At 33.2% G+C, this 21749-nt stretch overlaps 1 protein-coding gene across 1 annotated transcript in view; it reads right to left on the bottom strand.

Annotated features, from left to right (window-relative positions):
- Positions 1-21749, bottom strand: part of ULK4 (unc-51 like kinase 4) — a 211241-nt gene that overhangs the window by 165052 nt on the left and 24440 nt on the right. The window contains exons 18-20 of the mRNA XM_054274292.1: positions 11021-11128; positions 6683-6766; positions 986-1147 (exon numbers count right to left, since the gene is read on the bottom strand). Of these exons, the coding sequence (XP_054130267.1) occupies positions 986-1147; positions 6683-6766; positions 11021-11128 (354 nt within the window). The remainder of the gene's footprint in view (positions 1-985; positions 1148-6682; positions 6767-11020; positions 11129-21749) is intronic.

The following is a 21749-nucleotide window of genomic DNA, read 5'->3' as shown; positions in this document are numbered from 1 at the left end:
GAAAATGTCAAGACATTTTCCCAATATTTGAGCAGTTTATATTGCAGGCAAGACTGCCACAAATATACACTAAGACAAAAAAAATCAATAAATGGATTTTTTTAATCATAAATTTATGATACCACTTACCTCTTCAGCCACATTTCAAATGAATTCTTATTTCTCTCTTTTATCACCTTTATGCTAGATGTATCTATGTGTATGCTGCTGCAGCTGTGACACTACCATTTTCCATTTGGAAAGCAAGAGCTCCATCCAACCTGGCCCTGAACACTGCCAGGGAATGGGGCAGCTGAACTTTTCTGGGGAACATTGGTACTGTGCCAATGCCTCACCATCCTCACAATAAAGAATTTTTTCCCAATATCTAATCTAAACCTATTTACTTTTAGTTTGAATCCATCCCCCCCATCCTGTCACTACATGCTCTTGGGTTAAAGTTAACAGTCCTGCTAAGTATTTTCTACCTCATAAATCCTTTTGTTCCAAACCTTCTGCTTGCATGTCAACACTCTATTTGTCTTGTTATCATTCTATATTGCCTTAAAAATTCTAGGCAAAGACTAGGCTCTAACAATTTTATAAAAAGAAATTTGATTAATTGAACTAAGTCTTCTAAACAAGTCTTTGATAAAGAGAATAAACAATTCTCATTTGAAAAATCATCAAAAAAGAGAAATTTCAATTTTGCAAGAATTTAATAGATTCTTTGAAAGGTTAAACTTTTTAAACGTAATTCATTATTGCCAGCATAAGGAAATATATATTCTGGAAAATGATGAATCACAAGAACAATTCATAAGCACTGAACTGTAATAAATACATTTTTCAATTTCAGAAATTTTTCAAATCTATTTTAATGTGTCTGAAATATAAAAACCACAAATCTACCACAAACATGCTCAAATACATTTCAGTTCCAATTCAAAAGGTTTTTCAGACTAAAGGCCAAAGCATTACTCTACCACAAAAGGAAATTCCTTACCGAAATAGGAGTTATCTTCAAAGAATCTCCTGTAGAATGTGTGAAAAGGTACCACAAGACAGGTCCAATTTCTCCTGTAATAAATCCTTGTGCGTGGTATGAACGAGTAGTACAAACATTTTCAATTATCTTTGCTGCTATATGGTTCACTACCCGCTCTTCCTAGAGGAAGGAGAAGGAAAACACATTTGCAAATGTTTGTAATTTCTGTGTAAATTACAGCTATGTCCACATTTTATCCAATGTATATTGTCTTGGTGTGGTTCTTAATTCTTTTTGATACTTGCAAAACTAAGTTTTCAAGAAACCTCACCTGATGACAAAGTTATGTTCACAGATCCTACTTCCCCCCACTTTCTCTTCTACTGCAAAGGCAGTTTAATACAAGCATAACTTAATACAAAACCTTGCATCTCCAAATAATCACCTCAAATTAAATGTAATCATTACAAATGAAAAGCTTTTGTTTTGTTATGTTAAAGGTGTTCCATGATCAGCATTCATCACTAGAACATGTTCTAAATAGTACAATTATGAGAGATTCAGTTACATTAGGAAAGAAAATTTACATTAAACCCTCTTTGTCTTTGTACCAGCATTTGTCTTGCAAATTAAGTTGTTCCATAATTCCCTTCTAAGCAGACAATCCTGACCACTGCTTAAGACTTAAATTATTAGGTCCCATTTACTACAAGAAGTCCTGAATTTCCATATGAGATTCTGAACCCTTCGTATTTTTAGTACTAACCCAATAATTTTCACTTAAAATCAGAGTCTTTAACTGGAAGATATATCACTGGTGTTGTTTTGGCTGTGCATTGCCTCACCTCATCTCAGTCCTGAACTACAGAAAAAGTGAAGTCTCTCAACCATGTCTTTAATAGCATCTTGAATTTAACAAGAATGAATTTTAATATAATTTTTATAATTCAATTTATCTTTATAGTCTGGTTTCACAAATAATTCATCATAATATCTAATAGATTTCTTTCTTATACTGATCTCTATTTTAGCCTACTAAGCTTTGGATTTCTGAGAGTTATCTTTACAATCAGAGCAACCAACAACTGTGAGCAACGATAATGAAACCTTTCAGAAAGTAGTACAAAAGGGGAAAACTTGCAGAAGGGAAGAACTTAGGCTTCATTAAAATATATTCAATATCCACTTTTCCTTCAATTGACTTAGTAGTTCTAAAATATAGATTTTAGATGCAGAAATATTTGAAAACCCTTAGTATAATGCTGTAAAAAAAAAAAAAGGTTGCATTCACCATTTTCATTATAATGCTTCCTGCTCATCCATAGAACTGCAGCTCTACTCAAAATATTTAACAGAAATACCAAAGTCAATTTCCATCTAAAGTGGTTACACTCTTATATAAAAAATCCACTGAATTCTGTGGTCTTCCCTCTTATTTGCAGCCATAAAACCAAAGAGAATTTAGGCTTCTCCCTTTTTACAGTTTTGATTACTGCAAAATAGGGCATTATTTTGACCTACAAAAGACCTAAATACACAGATACTCATACATGTTTAGTAAAATTTAAATTCTGAAAACATTTTATAAATAATGCCCAGTTTAATATTTTTTCTGTGAATTGTACTTCTGCATTTCAGTCTTTTTTTGGGGGTAGAGTTAGGGTAAAAATACATGCATTTATCAAATTGACTATATTGATGCATTTAACAATTAAATCCATAACTGAAACATAATTGCCAAGTCTCTCTTACATATCAAGTGATTATTAAGACTGCCAATTGGGACTCCACTCCTAATTTAAGCAGGCATAAACACTTAATAAATGAACTATAATCCTATTAATTAATCATGATCAAAGCAATATATAGTGGATTAATAATGTTAACAAATTTCCAGATACAATTTTTATTGTTTTTCTTTATCAAATTCAGTCCTGAAGATGTGCTTTATTTCCTTTCAGCCACTGATGGGATGAGTTATGCCCTGTTCCAGACTGTCCTGCTACTTTGACTACAAAATGGTCATGCATCATCACTGTGCTCTAAAAGCTCAATGATGCCGCCAAAGTAATTCTATTGCTGCCACTTGAGACCTTCCATTTCAGTCCTCTGGTATCTGTTCTTGAGCACTATCTAAACAAGACTTGTACCATGTTCTGCTTAATTATCTGTCTGCAAGGGAAGCCTGATCTAAACTAATATTTGGCCTCTTAACTAAAGGAGTCATCCAGTGACCTTACCAGCAAATAAGCCATTTTAGTGAACAGAAATGGATATTCAAGAAATGAGTAAAGCAGTTCCATATATCAGTAACCCTCTGTCCACATAATGAACTGCATGAAATCTAAAACTATGAATAGAATTGTATAAAAGAAGAAGCACATACTTTATTTTCAATGAGTTTAGGTTTCAACTAGTTTTATAAAGTACACTTAAAGCTCCTAATTTTCAGTCATGTTGAACACTTGCAGATATATCTGTTTCCAGTGAAGTCAGGGATGCTTAATGAAAAAGAGCCCTGAGTGAAAATGCAAACACCAGAATGATAAAAAGTTGCGAACTACTAAAAGAAAAAGAAAACTCCTTTTAATCAAGTCTTTATATTTTAATTACCGGGGGGGGGGGGGGGGGGGGGGAATTAACATCATAAAAAATCTACTCCCATGTTTTTAAAATAACTGAATCTACCAGATATTTTTGCTGACTGTTATAAATTTAAAAATGCAGCAAAAATTTTGGAAGCACTGAAGTTACAGTCACTATGATAACAAACATGCTACCAAAAAATACCATAACTTTATTTTATTAGAAGTTAGGATAAAATAGTTTATGATCTATTTAAAGTAGGTTTACTGATGGAACTAAGTTGCGGGCAGCTGTTGACCCCACTGAAGGCAGAGAGGCCCTGCAGAGAGACCTCAGCAAATTAAGAGGTCTGGGTAATCACCAACCATATGAAGTTTGAGAAGGGCAAGTCCCAGATTCTGCACTTGGTTTGGGACAATGCTGGGTGTATGGACAGGGTTTTGAATAAATGAAGCAAAATACATAAAAGGAAAATGGTTTTCACATTAGCATTAGGTACTCCATAATAAATAGAAATATCCTTTCTGAAACAGCAAGTATCTTCCATGACTGGATAACATAGTAGCTCTAACAGTTATACATTTTAGCAGGAGAAATCAGGACCCTCCTATCTTAGAGACTGAACACAAACATTTAGTAGTTGAACTTAAACAAATACAGATGCCTGGAACAGGCACTTTGTATCACTGTTGGAAACAGTTGCTGGAAAAGATTAGCAAATAAATACTGGAATGTTTACTACATCCATTCTGACAGACCACAACATTATACTAAGACTAAACATGTCAAATCAAGCTTATCATTTACTTATTTATGAGTGTACCAATTCCCTTATTTTGACACATAAGTGAACTCAACTGTTCTTTGCTTGACTTGAAAATCATCTTCTGTCTCAAGTTAACACTGAAATTCAGGAAATTTGAACTTGTGTTCCCCTACAGATAAAAGACTTTCCCAATCTTCTATTTCCATCACCCTAAAACTCCTTTCACTGACCCATACACTTTCTTTATCACTGTTAGATTTTCAGGCACAGAAGGTACATGAAAATGACACTGCCTGCATGTTCTGAACATTTTGTTCCTTTATAGGCAAATAAAAGGGACACACACACATATTTCAAACTTCTTCCTGTTCTACTGTTCTGTTTCAGAGGGCAATTCTGTTTTGATAATGACAAATCTTATAAAACTTCAGAAGTCCAAGAACACTTCAGAGTAGTTCATAATAAAACTCAGGAACAGTGAACTTAGCTTACAAAAATCAAAACTATATAAACCATAGTACTGAATGCCATTAACTGGTTTTATTTTCTTGATTTTTTTATTAAATACATAAAATAAAGCTTCTTAACTGGAAATTAAAACTAGAAGTGAGTATTTATACGGCATATATAATGCAATGTGGTAGCTCAGACCTTATTACAAGAAGTTTGTTTGCCATTTTCATAAATACTGAGACAATATGTCTATATTCACTTCAGAAAACATCCTGATTTAAAATTTTCTTAACTCACAACTGGGCTTAGAACAATTACAATTAGTTCATTATGTAATTATGTATAAGTTTTTAAAATTATTAATGTAAGAATGAGAAACTTATGTGCTTTTAATAGAGAAAAGCTGGTGACAAATGTTTTCAGAGCTGCATAGCCACAGGTCAAGAGGCAATGGCCAGGAGTGAAAACTCCAAGCATAAACAAGTAAAAACTTTTTCCTGTGAAGGAGGTGCAGGCATTGCTGACAGAGATTGTGGGACCATAGTTATTAGAGACATTCAAGACATGAATAGAGATGTTCCTGAGCAACCTGATCTATTTAGACATACTGTGAACAGGAGGTTGGATTAGATGACCTCCAGAGGTCTCTTCCATCCTCAAGTCTTGCATAGTTTTACAGCTTCAAACATGTTTTTAAAAGATACATATCTACATTAAAAATGAGCATACTCACAAACAGAAAGTATAGATGTGCACAGATGTAGCTGGCTAGCCTAGACATAATTTTAAATTTATGCTTAATTAAATTTAATTTGAACTATTGCATGGCAAATGTACCTCTATTTTGTGTTGTTTTTCCAAGAAAAAAATATCAAGATAAATGATTAAGAAAAATTTGACATGTTTCAGGACTAAGAAGTGATTTTATTTTATAGGAATAAATTAGTGTCCTATGGATGTCTTGATTTAGTTTCTGCACACTGTATATTCAGAAACAGCAAGTCTTCCATTACTAAATTTATAATTAAATAGCATCTCACTACTGTGCCTTAGAGTGACATCTTACTCTAATTATGAGCTGGAAGTTGTGCACAATACAAACTCAGTTTTGTGTTCTTGGTCACATGAAGGTTTGAAGATATTAAAATGCATCTAGGCTCTTCCTTTATTAATCACAATCTGTAGGCAATAAAGAGCTCAAAAAGGAAAGAAAAAAGGTATTTCCTCTTGCTTTCCACCTTCGAGCAATCTCTGACATGTTTTCTGCCTTGAGCTTTGCCTCGGGCAAAAATAAAGTAACATGGTCTCATACAAACAGTGAATGTAAACCCTCCACTCAATTCTTTTTCATTTTCAAAATGAAACTATATGCATATTTTTCTTCCTTTCTTCTAGCACAGCTAAGCCTTCACCAAAATGAAGAACACAGTAAAGCACAGGTATGAGAATAAACCAAATTACTACTTTTTTGCCTCCAAAGAATGCTGACAAGTCAGTAGGATAACAATGCAGTTTTAAAAAACTGTATATAATCCACTTCAAGAAAGAAACTTAAATCTTACTCAAAGATTTACAAAGATGTATGAAAATCAAATTGCAAGAGGACAGCACAAACTGTCAGAACATTTCTCAAAAGATGCCTACATCATTAATAAATTTCACATTTATTAACAGTAATTTATATTTACTATCCCATTTCCCCCAGCACAAGCAGCAATACATAAATGTTGAATGTACAGAGAACAACACTGCATTAATCTCCTGCTTAGGTCATGGTCTTATGATTATTTAAATTCAAGAGCAATGCTTGGTTGACAAGGTACTGCAATGCTGCAGGCTACAATCCTCACACAATGCCTAAAGGGTTATCACTGTGAGAAAATCTACTGAGGACCATGAAAGAGCCTTACCCCTTCCCGAAGACACCTCATTAGCACAGTGTAAGCAGCTGAGGGAACAGCCCAGCATTCCCTGGGGTGCTCCCCTTTTTCCTCCTGAAATGAAGCCAACGGGACAACTGATTAAATCAAAAAATCACAACAATCTCAGTCACATAAAAAATGGGTAGCATGCTCTTAATAAGGTTCATATTATACACATTTCAAATTAACATATGCAATCAAATATATTAAATTATAGGACATTATTACTATTTCATGTTATTTCATGTGCAGCACAGAGATTGAAATTTTATTAGCTTATTTAAGTAGTCTCCAAAATCCACAACAGAGTTTGTCCTAATATTTCTGCATTTCATCAATTCATTCTAATCCATACAGACACAAAAAACTGTTCTTTCATTCCTCTCAATCATTTTGAGTACTTCAGAGAGATAACTGGCTATTAAGAGCAGAAATGCTCGTCTTTAAAATCAAAATTCATATTTTTGGTAGGTAAAAAGTCAACTTTCTTTTGCTAGGTAAAAAGTAATTTGAAAAAAAATGCTCAAAGTCATACAAAGAGAGTGTTTAAGAAAATATACTGTATGGTATAGCTTTCAGAATATTTGAACACTGTTTGAAGATCTTACTGTATATTTTCTTGAAATCACCCTGTTAGGCTAATTCACTACTAGTTGAATAAGGGCTTAATTCTTCCATTACAAGTGAACTTCACGTCCCCCTGTCCCTGCAATAGCCTATTGTAAAATTTTAAATTTAAAAGGGGACACTTGGATATCACTGAGATTTAACTGCAACAACTTCCATATCCAGGCTAGTAACACAGAGCTATTAAAAAGAGGGAAAAATATAGCCTCTTTTAGGAAAGAAAGTGAGAAATAATAGGCATTAGATGGTGTGAAGATGACAGGCTATAAAATCATAAGAAACTCATTTTAGTAAGTAGACAAAGGATGACAAACAGTAATTTCTTCAGAAATTACACAATTATGAACTCTATTAATTATATTCTCAAATTATTTTTTGCATTCTAACAAACTGGTTTCAATAAAAGGGATAGGATAAGCAAAGTAGGGGTTAATGACGCAGAAATAAATGATAGTTTCTAAATTTGCTGATTTCCGTATGGCTTACAGTAATTCAACATATATATGATATGAGCATTTCAGGCCTTTAATTAAAACATGGCACATTAGCATGGAAGACTATTACTGAATTGTCTAGTAAAATCAATTTTCTTTCTTTATTGAAAACAAAACTTTATTTGCCACATATAGCCATAGAGAAAATGGGTCTGTTAAATATCCCATTTGTAAGCTTTTTTTCTGTTAACTTTGCATTAGAATGTATGGGACAATATAAACAGTAATAACAAGAGTGGCTGGACATCCAACAGACACATCAAAGCCAGTTCATTCTATCTCCTCCATCTTATCTGAGTAAGAACGTGCTGACAAGTAATTAACATTTGCCTTCCAAGCAGTTGTGTGCAAGTTTAAGAAAACACAGCCCAAGTTCTAAGAAAGTAAAGGTAGGTTACTTTCAAACAGGCAAAGGTGGACTCTTTTCTACCTAAAAGTCAAAACAGAGTTAAAATGACAATCTATGGTGGAACTGGCATGGTTCTGTTTCTCATTGTATTCACCTAATTTAACCAGAAATTCTATCAAGGTCTTTTGTAACCATACATATTAAATGTGGTATAAAATAAAAATACTTAAGAAATTGTGCCATCCTAAAACATTAATAGCTCTTCCATTCTTCAAACTGATTAAAGACTTTGTGCAAGGTTTAATCTCTATTTAGAAATTTTAAAAGGCAAAAGGAGTATGAACCTTAGTACCGTTCTTAATTACATAAACATAACAGACAGCATTTGACACTTAATAAACCTAAATATATCACCAAACACTGGGGAATCTTTCTACTTTTTGCTCACAGCCGATGTTGATTTTGATTAAACTTTAAGTTCTGCACCCTAATAACACAAACAACACAAAACTAAAAAAATATTACATAGAACTTGAAAGATTTCCCCCAAGGCAATCCACTCAAGAGTATGAGAACATGCTCCCTGGAGTCTGCTTATGCTACTTGTGAATTGCTCTTGGCTTCTGTTTGGAATAAAAATGCAGAGATGGAGTGTAAGATCTTACTTATGAGAGCTCATAAGGAAGGACCTACACAATATCAGAGTTTAGGAATGCACAGGACCATTACAACTATCTGGACATTTCCCAGTATTTTCTAAGCCATAGAAGTGCAAACAGTGATCTTGTATTTTACCTCATTAATCATCCTGCACCTAAACAGCTGAACTTGATTTGAAGTATTTGATAATTTATGATTTACCAAATGTTCACATGAAAAAGAAATAATCTTTACCATTATTTCATATAAAAACTGTGGCTGGACCCAGAAACACTTCACAAAACCCCAGAGGGAATAAATGAATAAATAAGACCAGATATGCCCTCAAAAACTTACAGCTTAAATGAAAATATTTAGCAGTTTGATTAAACAATCAAGCAGGCCAAAGAAAGCACAAAAAAGATGGAAACAAAAAAACCTGTGTATAGTCCTTAATGAATTAGATGCAGTTATTATTTATTTTTCTTTATTAGTCAAGTCATAAAGCATTGCTGTTTAAAGATACAAGTTGGCAATAAACTTTTTGGTTTCATTTATTATATTACCCTTGACTTGCTATATGATCTTGGCAAGGTCATTCAGCACTACTGTTCGTCAGTTTAATGAGCAACAAAATGCCTACAACACTAGAATATTCTGAAGTACATATAGAATAGAAAAATGAAAAGCGCTTTTTAAAAAAAATTGAATGGTTAGTATTTCCAAGCATATATATCACAATGGTATTCTTGAAATTTTACCAAGACATGGTGTCTTGAGCTCATATATGTCCAAATATTTGTTCCTACACTCTATTAATTTCTTAGCTATAACATAATGCAATGCATTAATATTTGTGTGTGTGTATATAACCAACCTTGAAACATGACAGAGTTGCCACTAACATGCAAGTTGTAACGTTTCAAACATTGTGAAATTCATACACAGACAGAAAAATTTGTCAGGTCACATTTTCAGATGGAAAAAATCTGTGCAAATCATTCTGGTGTTATACAACCAGTGTTAACAAAATTGTTTAAGCTATCAGAGTTTAATTTCAAAATAAAATCAAGCCATGCAAAATATTCCTGCCAAATATAATTTTCAAGTTGGAGTTTTAAGTTCATTTGTTTGATGATAGCAGGTACAAATCTTTCCTCCTGAGGAAATTGAGCAAGTATTAAAACATATAAACTGTGACTGTGGATGCATTTTTCAGAACATAATTTCACATTGTAAGTTCTGTGAGCACATATTTGACAAACACTTTGGCAATCGTCCACCAAAAATAGGACAATGCTTGTTATTCTACAAAAACCAAGGCAACCACTACATCTTGTGGAACATGCAAAGGGGCTAGAGGATAAAGAAAATAAAACCTGGAAATTCAGCAGAAAGCCATAACTAAAGCCAGAGTAATGATTCATTTGCCACATTTGCTCCATTACCAACCGCCTTAAACTAGTTCAACTAACATGTCAGCATTCAGAGCTATTAGATAATTCAGATAATACAAAGGCTTCAGAGAAGCCAAGGTTAGACTTTTTCTGCATGAAGACACTTTTGTTTCTGTTAAGTAAAAGAGTATTTTATTCTTAGAATAAGGAAAAAACAAATGTGATGGTTTAAAGGATCTGTCAACTCCAATTCTTAATATTGACAGTATTTTATACAAATAACCTCCAATTATTTTTAATGTATATCTACTATTTTTAGACTGAAGGTTTAAATCAGTTTTAACCAGGAATAAACACAAGTCCATGTGAAATTAATCAGGATAATTTCATTTCCTTTTCCACTGTGCTGTGAATCCAACCATGCTTCAGTAAGATTTAATATGGACTAGATATATAGATACATGAATATATTAATTTGTTGATATTATAGACTGTCCTCATACATCCTATTTAATCAACATCTCTAGCTTAGATGTTTGAACCCTTAGATCTGCCACTTGGAGGCCAGCAGTGTTTATGGTGGTTGATTAAATCCTTCTATGAAGTTAAAATTCTACACTTGAAGAATGCTGTTTAATTAATCTCAGATGAAGTAAATGATGGTATTAGCATGTTTCTTAAAGTGGAATAAGTATTAGAGAAGACAGGATAAGAAACTGTCGACTATACAAATAACTAACTGATTTGATTTTTTGGTCTAGTTTTCCATGGGAAATTTTTTCACATTTGCCAAGTTTGTAAGGATCACTTGCAGTCTTACCTTGCTGGCTATGAGGAAAAGCAGCTCCCCAAGTGCTGGCAGAAAGCATTGCTTCAATTTGCTGTTTCTGAAGTTCTCTCTGATTAGCTCAGTTAAAAGTGTAATCGCCTAAATTAAAAAAAAAAATCAATCAATAGATCAACTCACATATTTTGTCAAGCAAAATGTACTGCTAAAGGTAAAAAGCTTAATCTCATCTTACTTTTGGACTCTTCACTTATGTTGAAGAGCCATTTGCAAGGGATTTACTAAGCATTGAAGGAAAGAAAAAATAATTATTACAAAACATTACATATGCAATATGGAGAAAAATGCAATACGGATTATCAGCTATCTGTTCTTTCATTTCCCTCAGGACAATAGAAATAGATCTGCCAGGAAAAGAAAAGCCTACTTGCAGTTCCTGTGTTTCTGTCAGAAGATGTGGGAGTTCTCACCACCTCATTACAAAAAGAACAAACAACAAGAAACCTCTAATGATGTCCTTTGTGTAGATATTATATCAAAGGATAAGAACTATTTAAGTTTTGTCTTCTGATCTCTAAGTTTACAGGTGACTTAGTTTGTAAGAACTGGACATATACTTTTAGTTTTTTGTATTTCATGAACTTCTGTATGCAAAGCATTTATACATATACACATGTGTGTGCATATATATATATGTAGATAGATGATAGATAGATAGATAGATAGATAGGTAGATAGATAGATAGATAGGTTATTTATAAAGATGAGGTGGAAGGAAATTAGAAAATTTGTTTCATCTTGTGCAGGTGACCTAAGAAAGCACTTTCCCATGCAAAAGTATTTGGCAGTAAAGCACTTTTTCTTCTTTGGAGCACCATGGAGTTTTTATCCTCAACTTCCCTTGTTTTACTTCACCTTCTGACCTTAGCAGCTTCATAACTCCAATCTTTGTACAGTAAAATCATATCAAAACTGGAAATGCAGTCTTCAAATCAAAGCAAAAAGATCTACTAAACAAACTTTGACCTTCTCCCCATTTTTTTATAGTAGTGCTATGCTCATTAACTGGTTTTTTAAACTGCTTTCAGAGCATTTCTACAAATTTTGTTCAGGAACTTTAATTATCCTGCCATTCCAGAGAGAGCTTTACTTTCATATTTAAGAAACAAACGTATCAGTAGGTTTGAAAGATTCTAATATGTCAGCTTGAGAAAGTAGTAGTCAAGTTAATTCAAGTGCAATTCTGCACCAAATGATGAACACATAATGACAGCATTTTCACCTTTATTATATTTTCTTTCTACAGCTATGCAGAATTACTCTTGCTTTTGTGATGAAATGTATTTTGAGAACTAGTTTGACTGTGGAATCAATACTATCAAAAGTACCTTGTCACTGTGGCATTAATAAAGACTACACATACCCATTAACATCCCTCAACTTTGCCCCTTTTAGACTGAGGGTGAACCCACCATGAGATAGTATTTAACTACACAAAACTGATGAACTATATGATAACACAAGCTGCTGACAATATTTCTAGGTGGGCTCTAGCTAAGGACATCAAATCATCATGACACCTAACTTACACTTGTTCGTTTGCAGACAGAACTTGAAGAAAATACAAATCAATTTGTACATCTGCTGTAGAGGATAAAGGCAGTCTGCTCAAAATTATCAGTTTTAATGGTAAATCTCAACCAGCAGATAACTCTGTATCAATACTACTATTGGTTTGCACCTGCAATATTTGTTTTCTCAATGCCTGGTTAATATACTTGAAAATTTTGATGACACATTATCTAAATACATTTATGTGTGCAGTCCTACAATTCTTTAAATCCTAAGTTCTATTAAATAGAACGATGAATTAACCTTTTTGTGCAGTAAATGACATATTCACTGTATTCATTTGTACTACGTTCTGTTTGGCTGCCTTGCCGCTCAATCAAAAAGTTTAACAAAACAGTCATTAACATTAAATATACTGAGTAGATTATCCACCTTCTGTTTTGGGGTGTTTTTTTTGTTTGTCATTAAAATTAAGAATTTAAGATTTAAAATGAATGAAGATTAAATCCAAGAACAGTATTTCGTATTAGTGAACAGAAATTATTGTTTCTCACTCTCCTTCAAGATTCTAGGACAAGTTATTTTTATTCTGAAGAGATTCTAGTTATTATTTTTATTCTAAAGTGATAAGAAAAGGAAGTAATCATAATCCAATTCCTACTCTTTCCTCAAATAGGAATGAAAAAATAAGTAAAACTGAGTTAACAAAATTTAAATGAAAAAGTAATTTTCCTTATGCACTAAGAAAAAAACTTGCCAAAAATCTAGTCAACACTGCAATAAATTCAAGTTTTTATTTGAAAAAAACTTTTATTAAACAAGAGGGAAGATATGTCTGAAGAAATCTGAGCTATTAGTAACTGACTTGTGCTAAAATTGTTACATCTTTGTTAAAGAGAAACAGAAGTAGCATGAAATCCTATGGTTCTTATCTTCATATATTATAATAAATTTCTCCATTAAGGGTTAATTTTGGTAACTGTAAGAAGATCCATAAGAAGAACTGAGTACTATGGCAGAAGGCACTGAACATGAAATAGTCACCACACATTACAGATGATACTCATAATCTCTTCTATACAAGACTTTATTTACCACACTCAGATAATGCCTTCATTTTCTCTAGAGAGCACACAGAGTACAGAGTTGCCCTGTGATTTCCCTCCCTTCACTGAACACAATTAAATAATCAAATATTTTACAAGTGCGGGAAATGGGGTTCACAGACTATGTCACATACTGAACTGGCAGAGGGTCTGTGCCAATAACCTATTTAAGATCTTCTTGTGTCCTCTGCAATGGAAGCTATAGAACAGGAAGATGTGATTCATTGTCTGTATTAAAAGCACATTTATATGGAAATACAAATATTTTTATAAAATAAATTTATTTTTATATAATATAAAGCATTCATAATTTCACAAACACATTTTAAATTACCTAAAACGAAGAAGACAAAACAGTTTCCTGCTCTTGACAGGACATTTCTAATCATGACAAGACTGATTTGCACAAGATTTAAAATGTTCTTTCATCCTTTCATAAGAAAAAAATATAAGACTTGAAAAAAAAAATCTGCTTGGACATTTTGATTCAATATTAAAGGGTGGAATAAATTTTAGGTAAAGAAAGTACTAAAGTTTCTGTGGGAAAATGCACAACAGAAACATCAGAGTTATTTTAGCTATGGACTGACAAAGTCTCCTTCTTAGCTAGAGTACATTCTTTTTCTTTTCAACCTGCCTACATTTTCCCTTTCATAGAAGTAAATAGTAATGAACTGCAGGTCCTACGCTGTCTATTAAAAGCATCTTAAATTTAATAAATTACCTACACCTTTTACCCTAGCTGTCAAACTGAGTAGATATAACATAGTAATAAAAAGAAAAGAAAGAAGAAAATGTCATATCTGGACAGTCATTGCCTTAATTTACAACAATAGTGTGTGGAACTGATCTATTACCTGTGGCAGATTCTCAATCTATTTCAAGCTGTACCCAGAAGTTTCCCTGCTGTTTTGAAAGTCCAGAAGTGAAAATTACAGCATATTCAAAAAAGAAGGTATTTTATACCTTAAGTAGTAGAGTGGCAATGTACAGATTTCCAACATTTCTACTTCTTTGATCTATTAATATGATTGTCTGCAAGTATTAGTGGAAATTAAAATACCTCTGTAATTCTGCAAACCCTCACAGTGTTAAAAGCTGTCTATGTCTCAAGCACAATGGAAATTATATTTTAGTTCATTTTCTTGTGAGTACACATGCATCATGTAATGTGGGCAAATAATGGCAAAGCAATCTGACTTTCCTCTGAGAAAAGCACTCTCACCAGGTTGAGAAAGTATGCCATGGTTTTAGTGCCACTAACCAGAATAGAATCTAGAGTAGTATTCAAGCACTTATCTTTAAAAGGGTATATGAAAAAAAAAACCAAAAACCCAAAAAACTGCCAGCTTTCTCTGAACATCTTGACTCAAACTGGGTCATGAAGTAAGGAGGACTGAAGAGAAATCTGACTGCCAGACTATGCATGTGGCATTAATGCTGTCCAGAATGTAGGGAGGAAAAAAACCCACATAACAAACAACAAAAAACCAGAAACAACAACAACAAAAAAAAAACCACCAACAACTACATATTGCAATTCCTCTAGAACTCCTCTAGGGAAAAATAGAAGACAGAAGTGTAACATTTTTCCAGGTGGATACAATGCAAAATTGACGCTTTACGAAAACTCTTATCTTTTCTGTAACTGCTGGAGGAAGAGCTCTTAGTAGATGAGTAGTCCAATCAGCTGTCATGAACTCAAAAGGAGATTCAGCTTACTTTGGAATCAATTCAAGGTCCCAAAGGGATAAAATCAGAAACAAACAGAAGAAATTAACTTATAAATCAGGTATGTTTACTAAAAAATCAAAACCAGACATAAAAATACTTTTAACAAGCTTTGGAATTTGCTTGTTGGAGTGCTGGGTTTTATTTTTAAGGAACAAAATGTTATTACTTCTCCCAGTCTGTCAAGACAGTCATATAATCATATGAACTCTGTAGCAGATTTGTTCAGTTCATGAATACATCTTATTTCTACCCCAGCCCTTAAGTTTGAAGCTTTTTAATCAGAGCAAGGACCAGGTAAAAATATTTGCCTCTAACAGCAAAGAGATTCTGTTTTCATTTTTGTCCAAGGCAAGCAAAGAAAAAGATTGCTTAGGAGACCAAAAAGCAAAGATTTCTCCCTTCAAAACTCAAGTCAGTGGTAACCAACTGAAGCTGGTTTACATCTAAAAATGCAAACTAAAACTGGAAATCAGTCCCCACAGAATAAGGGTTAGCAGGACCATCCACGGAAGTGGTATTTTTTTTCCCCTCTCTTCCTTGTTTTTACTCTATTTATAAATTGATTTGAAGTTACTCTAAGTCATCTTCTTCCAAGCAGTAGGTCTTCCATCCACTTTTTAGAAGCCTTGCTGATGACACTCAAAGACAAATGCCCATCGATAATATATATATGTAGAATACTTTAGATTGATTATTTCTACATAGAATATCTCATATTTTTAAAAAATTAGAGGGGATTTTCCACAAATTTTCTTTGAAATTAATTCCCTTTGGGTATTGCAAATTATTTCATTCTGCTCAGTGAAGATGCAAACTGGACAAAACAACAGTTCTTCCCTAAAGTATTATTTTTTAAATGTGATTCATACTACAATAACTTTTTTCCCTCCCAGATGACAGCTAAAGGGTCTGGTACTTAGAAGAAAAGCTAGGACTACAACTCATATAAAAGTGATATTGCCTAACACTAAGCCTGGTTTGAATGTCTTTTAATGCAGTAATCAGAAGGCAGCAGGAAATCAGGCTTTTCAGCTACTACCAGTGTGAAATTTCTATCAGAAAAACATGCTGTAGCCTAATAGTGTCAATCAAGCAAGTGCTTTAGAGGAAAAGGCTGGATTATTTTCTTTGGTTCCTAGCCTATGATAGGATCAATTCACAAGTGCAAGACAAATGGAGGTGGAAGAAGGGCTGTCTTTCACATTAATTCTTTAAGGTATGCACTTTGTTGTAAGAACTAAACAGTTCAGCATGCAAATTGTACAACAACTTCCATAGACACAAAGTTGCTTGGTGTAAAAGAAAATTAAAGCACCAAAAAAAATTAAAACCAAATTCTCAGCTATGTCTAATAAAGAAATCTAATTTAAAAAGAAAGGAACTTACAGCATGCCACAAAGAATTGCAATATTACATGATGTGACTCTGCAAACATCACATAAACAATATCAGAATAATGTCAGAAAATATTTAAGGCCTTAAATATTGTCACTTGTCTTCCAAAGCTAATGGAAAAAATAATTTGTTTCATGTCAAGAAGCTTAGGCACAAAATTTTTTTCCATGTGGTCTCTCTTGCTCATGGACAGAATGACAACTGCACATTTCTTTTTCTGTTTGTATTTGATGCTTCTGCTGATACTGTAGCAATGTAAGGAAAGCAAATATTTCATGCCTTCCACAGGAAAAAAAAAATGTTTCTGCTAAGTTATTTTAACTACAGAAACTCTATTCCATCTAGTTCACCCAGGCTTTCATACCCCAAACGTATCTTCAGTGTATATGACAAATATGACATATATACATATCACTTCCAGAGACATAAATATTTATTTGCTGAAGGAAAGCGTCCTAGAGGCACAGATCATCATCCCAAAAATAACAGAATTGTAGAAAAAACTAAAAACAACACAGCAGTTTTACTGTCATAAGAACTAAACGGAAAATAACTACAAACATATCTACTGGCAGCACCACTGACATCATATTAATGGAAAAATGTACTATTTCACCCATCAAAGAAAATAGAGTAAATTTAATGGACTATGAAAACAGTGTCAATTAAATATCTTTTAGAATGGTAGAGTCTTTGCTTCAGTCAGGCAATTAATATAAGAAAATTGCAAAAAGTGATTTAATCCTGCAATCAGCAATGTATGTTTTCTCCTTCCTAGGTGAAAATTTCCTTGTTTTCTACTACCAGCCTGCTTTGGACTTTAAACATAAAGCAACCCAATTAACTGGATTGATAAAAATATTTTTTGAGAGACAAAAAAAAAGGATCTTCAGTTATGATAAAAAGTCTTAATATTTTCTCCAATAATCCTGAATTGCCATGCTTGATATATTCACTGTTAATTTAATTATATTTCCATTTTATGTTTATTAATTCAGAAGGACTTTTCTCAAACACACCATGAGTTTCTGTTAATTTACCTGGTAAATGTCAATTTTTCATTTGTTTTCCTTCCACGTGCCCCAGGCAAGCATGCAAGTTATAATTCAACGAACCAGGTTGTTGAAAATAAATTGAATAAATTTATTATATAGGTTGAAAGTTTACTAGAAGTCATTCAAAAAACTTAGATGGAACCCCACTCACTGTTACAGAAGTTTTAAGCGGCAATCCAGATTATATCAGAAGGAGAACTGTAAAGTTTTAATCAAGTTACAAAATATGTGTGTACATATGAACACGTGTAAATACTCATACACATTGTCCTACAGATTATATCTCCTGACTACAGATTTTTTTAATTTGGGTGGGTTTTGTTCTGTGTTGGGTTTTTTTCCATATAAGACATATCAGATCAAAACAAGGAAAGGGCCCTTGGAGAAAACAAGGATACACTAAAATTATAATAATTTTTGAGAAGACTTATAAAGTCATTTTATAATAAGACAACCTAAAACTAAATAGGCGTGAAAGAAATGGCTGAATCAAACCATTTTTATTTGAAACCACTACAATATGAGCAGACATGACAGGCATAGAAACAGGAGTTATCAGACAGGTTAAGCTAGGAAATTGACTTAAAATTGGCATTCTGTAAGAATTTGAATGACAACAAACTGTAGACCTTGAGCAATGCAGACACAATGAACTGGCTGGAGTATATATAAGAGTTACAGGTCATAAAACTACACCTGTAATAATATAGCTGCTTTCCAGCTGTGGAAAACAACCACTAAATTATACTTTAATAAAAGGTCAGAAATTAAAAGGCTCAAATTAAATGGAGTTTCAGTTTGGATGAAAACACAAATCTGGATATTTCATCACTTTGACAAAGCAACCAAAGCCAGTTTTACGAAGATTTTCTGATATGCTGTCATCCTTCATGGGCCATGCAATTTATTAATTTGTCTGTGAAATACATTAAACCAAAGGCTTTGCAAAGAAGCTTGCAGTGTGAAGGCTGCACCGGGTTCTCTGAACCCTTTAAATATTCAGCAGAACAGTGGATCGAGGTCTGTTAAAAAACAAGCACAACTGCCTAGGCCATAGGGTGAGATTGATATTCCCATTTAGCAAATTTGGGAAAGGTAAGGAAAAGGACTAGATTTTGCCATCAAAAAGGCCAGACATAGAACAACTCCAGGGTGGTATACTTCCAGACAGAGAAGGACACGGCTCCCTGACATGGAGGCAAACTGTTAAGTTGCTGTACCCTCTCTTAGTAAAATAATAGACTGAATCTGAAATGTCACATCAGAGTGGCAGCATCCTAGGTGGCAAAGGGCCAGTATATTCACAGAAAGGAAAGGACAATAGCTTCTGTTAATAAATACACCAAATTAGATATACAGCAAAACAAGCCTTCCTAACTATGGAAGAATTTTTTTTCCTGTAAGATGAAGAACAGAATCCTGGAAAGAATGGGGTTTTTTCACTGAATTTTAATAACCACATTCAAAATCTAAATACAAAAATAAAACTTTAAGTTCAGGTGTTTTCCTAAGATAACTAGCAATAAATAAGAGGAAATTATGTTTCAGATTTATAAAGGGCAATTCTATGGGGGAAAAATTATATTAGGTCAGGAAAAAACATATGACCTATTAAAATCTTTTATTGCAGCTGCACAATAGAAGAAATTGCACATAAAATGTCTTCATCTGCAGTTATACAAGAGACCAATTCCCCTACTGTATTCTAAGATCAGTGTCATTTTTTCTTACCAATGCAATATACTTCTTAAAAATACTTAACTGGAAATAGATCAACTGCAATTGAATTTACAGATATAAATATTCATTTATTCTAATTTTTTCTAATATGACCTACATACTCGAATGCATCAGCAGAATAAAGATAGTACACAGTTCCCTGCTTCTCTAGTCTGTAAAACAGTAGTATACTTGCATTTTATTTTGTGTTTTAGTGACCTCTGGTGGTTATATTCAAAGGAAACTGCTGTTCCCTGCTTGCTTGAAAAAAAACCAAACTTTAAAAAACCCCAAAACATTAATTTTTCAAAGACAAATAAATTAAAGGCTTTTCACATGCATTAAGTGCAAGTTTACTTTAGCCTGTAAAATAAGGTTAAGGCTTCTTTTCTTTCCTAAAGTTTTTCTGTCTCTTTAGGGATTAATGCTACTACTATTTATAAAACCATTTTTACAACAACAGCAACAAAAATGTAATGGTACTGATTCAACCTCAAGGATAGAGGAACTATCCTTAAATAAATGTCTAAATGGGTAGAAAGCAGTAGGGGGTAGAAATAAAGAGTTAGCTTTTAAATATGTAAGGGCCAACAGTGGCAACCTGCACGAGTCTCTACCAGCTCCTGTGCTACTTTGAAAGTACAAAAGAAATCACAAGTAAGTGATGACTGTATAATGAGATATTTTTTTGTATAACAAAAAAAAACTGTAAAGGGGCCATGACTGAGTGATAACAACCAGAAAGAAAGCTTGATGTAAATAGCACAGCTCATATATGGGGCAAAAATAATTTCAAAATCACATGTTCATAAGCTCTCAATTGACTTTTCACACTTGGGAACAAATTTAGGAGCTAAAGGAGATCACTTTTATTTAACAGGTCAAAAAATAAAACAGTTCTCAAATCAAATTAGAAGGTACTAGGAATGGAAGCAGAAGGAAAACACAAAAAACCCTACCAAGAGACAGATCTCCTATATCTTCAGACTGTAAGACCCGGATCACAGGGTGTCATTTTAGATTATGTTGTTCAGCTCAAGACACTTGATACTGACATTTCCTAAACCACAACAGCCACCAATAAACTTCACCTGGAGCATCAGGTGGCTCATATGAAAGGATAAATTACAGGATTATATTTAATTCTGTATATAATGCTGATAGAAAGGTTGGCTTTGTAGTGGGCTTTTTTAAGCATCATACAACATAAAATAGCTGACAGTTAACAAGAACGTTCAACCAACCCACAGATTCCTCTGAGGGGAACTCTAGATGAAAAATTCCTAAATGACTCCTTCCTGTTTTTCCTATAAATGAACTATTGAGCTTTGTGTACTGCCTACAGTTGTTTGATTTTACATTACATATGCAAAAATAAATTTGAGCACATGAAGACATTAGAATTCAATGGTTTTTTCCTCATTCTAATTTTGTGTAAAAACGAAAACATTTTTTAGTTCAGAGATATTACTTTGAGAGAAAAAAAATTGGAATGAATGTCATTATATAAAGCACAGTAGATGCATTTTTAACTCAGACCTTTTAATTTTTTTAAAACTTCTTATTTTCTCAATGAATGTATATAAAAGTAATTTTAATTAACATAAGAATGGGACCAGAAAGGTAAAACTAAAGTTAATTTTCCATTCTAGTTTAAATGTCACTGGTCTTGGACTTGGTTCTTGACGTATACAGATACTTCTAAAAATGCTAAATTTCATTTGTGAATGACTTGTATGTTCAAATAAACAAAAGCACTGGAAATATTTTGAACAAAATAGTATTACAGGTCAATGCATAACTGTGGCAGCAGCTCTCTGGCCACAGAGAGCAATGCACAACTTTCCCAGGCATTGTCCTGGGAAGGCCGTGAGAAGATCAGATAAAAGAATAATAAACAATTATTATCTTCACTTGCTGCACCTGTTGGAGTTTTGTTTATGGATATTTGTTTATCAAAGGGTGGTTTCTTAATTGGCCAATGGTGATGGTGTTTAGATGAAAGGACCAATTGGGTCCACCTGTATTGCATCTGTAAGGGCAATGGGTTTCTTAATAAGTGTAGAATAATAAAGTGATTGATCAGCCTGCTGACAATCATGGAGTCAATGCTAATTATTACCCAGCTGGGAGCCTGTGGTAACATATAACTACTTCTGTCTATTGCTTTTAAACACGAAT

Source organism: Melozone crissalis, unplaced genomic scaffold (assembly GCF_028551555.1).
Source record: "Melozone crissalis strain CALT ecotype California unplaced genomic scaffold, PUWL_Pcris_2 ptg000016l_1, whole genome shotgun sequence".
NCBI classification, from domain to species: domain Eukaryota; kingdom Metazoa; phylum Chordata; class Aves; order Passeriformes; family Passerellidae; genus Melozone; species Melozone crissalis.
This window is presented reverse-complemented; position numbering and strand designations above follow the sequence as displayed.